General features: G+C 42.8%; 1 protein-coding gene across 1 annotated transcript in view; it reads right to left on the bottom strand.

Moving 5' to 3' along the window:
* LOC119598707 (ubiquitin-like modifier-activating enzyme 1) overlaps positions 1 to 5,000 on the bottom strand; it is a 12,062-nt gene that overhangs the window by 956 nt on the left and 6,106 nt on the right. The window contains exons 5-6 of the mRNA XM_037948477.1: positions 3,648 to 3,770; positions 506 to 2,515 (exon numbers count right to left, since the gene is read on the bottom strand). Of these exons, the coding sequence (XP_037804405.1) occupies positions 506 to 2,515; positions 3,648 to 3,770 (2,133 nt within the window). The remainder of the gene's footprint in view (positions 1 to 505; positions 2,516 to 3,647; positions 3,771 to 5,000) is intronic.

The following is a 5,000-nucleotide window of genomic DNA, read 5'->3' on the forward strand; positions in this document are numbered from 1 at the left end:
CATGTAACACTTCCATTTGTCTTGTTGAACCCAAAACTGAAATTGACTTTTTCCCAAGGGCATTTTGGTAAAGAACTCTTAGTTATAATAAATAGAAGAGGGGAATTTTGTTTTATTTTGGTGATTATAACAGAAGCGAGTAAATTATACAAATAATTATGTATCTAAATGTACCTGATATCTCACAGTGTGCTCTTATTGGCCAAAGGTGGTGGTTCAGTAATAATAATGGTAAAAAAATAAACGAAAATGAAACCAAGAAAAAAATAAAAAGAATATTTAATATTTGTAATGAATAAAGGCGGGGCTTAATTCGGAAGTTGCCAACGAGAATTTTCATCAAGACGGGGTGGGGCTACCTGTTTTAAAAAGCTTAAAAAAGTAGACCTTAAAAAACATAAGGAAATTAATTAGGGGAACTGCTTTGAAAAAAAATGAGTAGACCTGAAAAAAAAAATATAAGAAAATTAATTAGAGGAATAGAACCGTAAGCAGTTTCACATACCACTTTGACAGGGGCAGGTTCTGGCTCCATTGAGCAGAATCGGGGAAGAGCCAGACTAAATTCGCTGCACTTGTATAAGTCTAGCCTCTCGTGCCCTTGTACGACCTTGAAGAGTTCCACCGCCACCAGCCCGGCCACCAAGGCAGTCGATGTCACAATGGCAGGGATGATCCTGCCTGCAATCCTCTTGCTGGTGTATTTGTCTGCCTTTTCGATGTTGTAATTCTCTGCCCTCAGGTTGGAGGCGGACGTCACGAAGTCCATGTGGAGGTTTGTGTCATCGTCCTTCTCAAAGGACAGCGGATTGAGAATGAGTCCTTTGAGGTCATCCGGAGGTGAGATGGCGGCCTGGAGGTCCGAGATCTTGAGCGAGCCCATGAATAAGCTGAGGAGTCCTTCATCCTTCTTCGGCTCCTTTCGGGGCACGAATTCCGGAACGTCGACTTCCTTCAGCGCATTGGCGATGGCCTGGGGGTCCCGCACCTGAGGGATGCCGAAGGACTCCGCCAAGAGATTGGCGCCGGCGAGGACGAAGGTAAGGTGCTCCTCTTCGGCCGCGTCAAATTTGAGGGGGTGAGGACAGCGCTTGTTCCCCGTCCAGAAGGGCGCGCCGCTCTCGGTTCTGTGGTCGGGAGGAAACTGCTCTAAGAGCTCGGCGATCTGGAAGTGGAACTGTTCTTCCCACTGCAGCCTCGCCCACTTCACACAGTCCGCGAAGGAGCGAGGGATGCGTGATATTGCCTCCTTCAGGGAGTTCAGGTGCTCGATGTCTTGGGGCGTCGGCGCTCTCAGCATCTGCTGGACCTTGTCCGGATCCTCTAGGTATTGCTTGATCACTTCAGATGGCTGCCGGAACGCGCCCTCGAACATGTCTCTCGCCCACTGCAGGGTGTGGTTGATGTTGACGGGGAAGTTTTTTAGAGTGCACATAGCGATGGCGTTTTTGTGCGATCCGCCGTGTATTATATAGCGTTCTGTGATGTTTGGAACCACGACCTGGACGCTGCCGTTTGTGCCCAGCGTCCCCGACTCCAGGAGAGGCTTCCGGTAGTGCCAGCACCGCCCGTCCATGTACCTTCTGGCCTCGACGTTGTCAAGAGCGTTGGCCACTCCATCCAGTTGGCTGTAGAATTCCGAGTTGTAGACGTGCTCCGTTTCCGAGCCAACGCGGAGCTCGTGCGAGACGATGTGCACCTCGGGGTTCATGCGTCCGACGGCGGCGGCGGCGACGCGCGACTTCGCCTTCTTCACGTCCCAGGAGCGGAAAAGGAATTGCCTGCTGAGATTGCTCTTCTCGATGTGGTCCATGTCCGTCACGGTGAGGCTCCCCCGCTCCCCGGCGCCGATGCCCAGCATGGCGAAGTTCTTCAGGAGTTCGCAGCCGATCGCCCCCGCTCCAACGATGAAGTACTTCAGGTTCTCCAGTTTCCTCTGGAAATCCCGCCCGAACACTGCGATCTGCGCATCGTAGCGGCCGCCTTCGGGAGCGCAGTGAGTGGGTGTCAGTGACGACTTGTCTTCCGGCAGGCTCTCCAGGGCGTCGTAATAAAGCCACTGCGACACGGGAGTGAACTTGCCCGAGCACGCCTTCAGGACCTCCTGGGCGGCGATGCTCCCGACGACGGCGTTGACTGGCACGAGCTCCCCGGCGGCCGTGCAGGCGAACTTCCGCAGGAGGTTCTCGTCCACCTTCTCTATGGCGACGGGACAGGTGCCTCTGACAGTGGCGAAGACCTCGAGGAACTTCTGGGCGTCGTCCTCATTCCAAGGACGAGGTAGCGACCCCTTGGCCTTCACGTACTCATGCAGGGCCAAGAAGGCCACATGGACCAGCGGAAGGAGGTGCGTCTTGCGATCGTCCGTGGTGACGAAGGAAGGATTCCGGATAGAGTCCTTCAGAGACTTGAAGGATTTAAACTCGCTCACTCGAATCTGCTTCAGGGTTCCTCCGCCTTCGTAGTCAGACATCTTGCTTGTGTCGCCGATGCTGATGAGGGTCGGAGATAAAATCTGCAAGACGGATTTTGTGCAAATAAGGACACCCGATGTTACGGAAACTGTTATTGATCGAAGCATTGTTTTGAATGAGAAACGAGCAACGAATGATATATATATTACGAGATATGGATCAAGTACGTACTAGCATTAACACAACCATTTATATAAAGATTTCTAAATAATAATAATAATAATAAATAAAAGAAATAAAAAATAAAAGAAAAATAAGAAAAAAAATAAACATCACTATCGGTCGATACCATTTCAAACCAAAATAAAAATAAATAAATAGAATAAAAAAAATAAAATAATAAAATAAAAAATAAACCACTATCGGTCGATACCATTTCAAACCAAAATGTCAAATATCAACTGAAACTCAATTACCTCGATGACAGCGTGAAATTTCTCAGTAGTCGATTATAATATCCAATAATTGATTACCAAACGGTGACTCCCACAAGCAGGGTTGAACTGAGGACCGTCTCAGTATATTTCAGTCTAACGCAACTCACCATGACCTTTTTTAACCCAACGAATTGACATATGATGCTTGTTTGGTCCGGATTTTTTTTTTTCTTTTTTTATCAGGTGCATATTTACTCGTTTTGGTCCTTCGCACCTGTTATCACCCGAGTGTTTAGGTAGTGGTGGGAAGGAGGGAGGAGGGAGAGGGCGACGGGAACCAGTTCAACACACACACGCTCACACACACACACACACACACACACACACACACACACACACACACAGAGAAAGAGAGAGAGAGAGAGAGAGAGAGAGAGAGAGAGAGAGAGAGAGAGAGAGAGAGAGAGAGAGAGAGAGAGAGAGAGAGAGAGAGAGAGAGAGAGAGAGAGAGAGAGAGAGAGAGAGAGAGAAGAGAGAGAGAGAGAGAGGGAGAGAGAGAGAGAGAGAGAGACAGAGAGAGAGAGAGAGAGAGAGAGAGAGAGACAAACAAACTACACCTAAACCATAAATGCACATCTTATACTCTACAAAATACCACCGCAAAACTAATCGAAAAGTAATCGATTACTCATTGCAAAAGTAACCGAAGTAATCGACTGCATAAAAAAGTGAGTATATCCTATCACTAACCGAAACATAAACACACGTAGATATACAGTATAAGATTAACCTTTACCTTTACTTCACGAGGGGGACAGTGGTTTAGCTCCGTCATGCCCCTGACGCCGGTGAAAATAACCTGGTCGTCATCAAACAGCCCATGGAAGTTCATGTCAGGAAAAGATACCACTGCTTCTTCCTGTTATTCGTAATAAGGAATTAGAATAGGCACTAAGGGAATTATATAGAACATTGGAAGGAAATCAAGAGAAAACAAAGGAGCAATGAATGAATGACGTGTTTTTGAAAACGTGTTTGATCAGTGGATGTGCAAATAAATTAAACGATGTTGATGCTGATCTTCAGTGTTGATGTTGATAGTAACAAAAACGGAAGTGACTATTATTAGATCAATAATGATATTTACAACATCAACATAAAAAAAAAATAAAAAAACAAGGTTGATGATAAACATGAGAATAATAGTTCTAGTAATGAAAATATAGGTAATGGTGATGATAGGGATGTTGATAATGATAAAAACGACAACAATAATCATAATCATAATAACAATAGCAATAATAATAGAGAGATTGATGATAACAGGAACAACAGTAAAGATGGTGACGATTATAATCACGGATATATATCTCGAATAGCGACAATATTACTAGATATAATTAACAAAATAATAGAATAGAAACAACAAAATGGTGAAAAATGTATGCTTGATCATGTTTATCATTGTCATAATTGTAATGGCCATCATAATATTGTAATAGATATAATGATAGTATAAACACTTTATTTATCTATTATATTTATTTTCATAATTACCAATGCTGTTAACATCATTATTACCAACGTTAAATTGTTATTTCATCATCATTATTATAATCACCATTATCAATATCATCATCATTAGTATTATTATCATTACCGGTAACCTCTTCATCATAATCGTTATCAATATCTTATCATCATTATATTTTTGATGAAATTATTCCAACCATTATCATAATTGCCATTATAACTATTACCATTGCTACTGTTATTATAATTTTCGCTATCATTATTACTGTAAATTAATCCTATGACGGAAAACTTGACTTTTTGTATGAGACTCATAATAAATTAGGTATAATCTATTTATTAGAAATATACTTTTAATTGTTATTCATACTTAGTTTATCTCATATAATCGAAAGTGAGGAACAGAAATCAGTTCTCATAATTCGTATTATTTTGTGCAAGGATCTGCAAGGATTTATTTTATCAGTGGTGATAGTGATAAGGAAATATATTCATTAATATTTAATACACGTTTTGTTATTCATATGATGAATAGTATTTGATATCAGGGAAGTAATAATAATTTCGGTTTTTAAAAACTTTAAGCTTGTACCCACTATCTCAGCATCAACTATCA

The sequence above is a fragment of the Penaeus monodon genome, chromosome 41, assembly GCF_015228065.2.
Source record: "Penaeus monodon isolate SGIC_2016 chromosome 41, NSTDA_Pmon_1, whole genome shotgun sequence".
Taxonomy (NCBI): Eukaryota; Metazoa; Arthropoda; class Malacostraca; order Decapoda; family Penaeidae; genus Penaeus; species Penaeus monodon.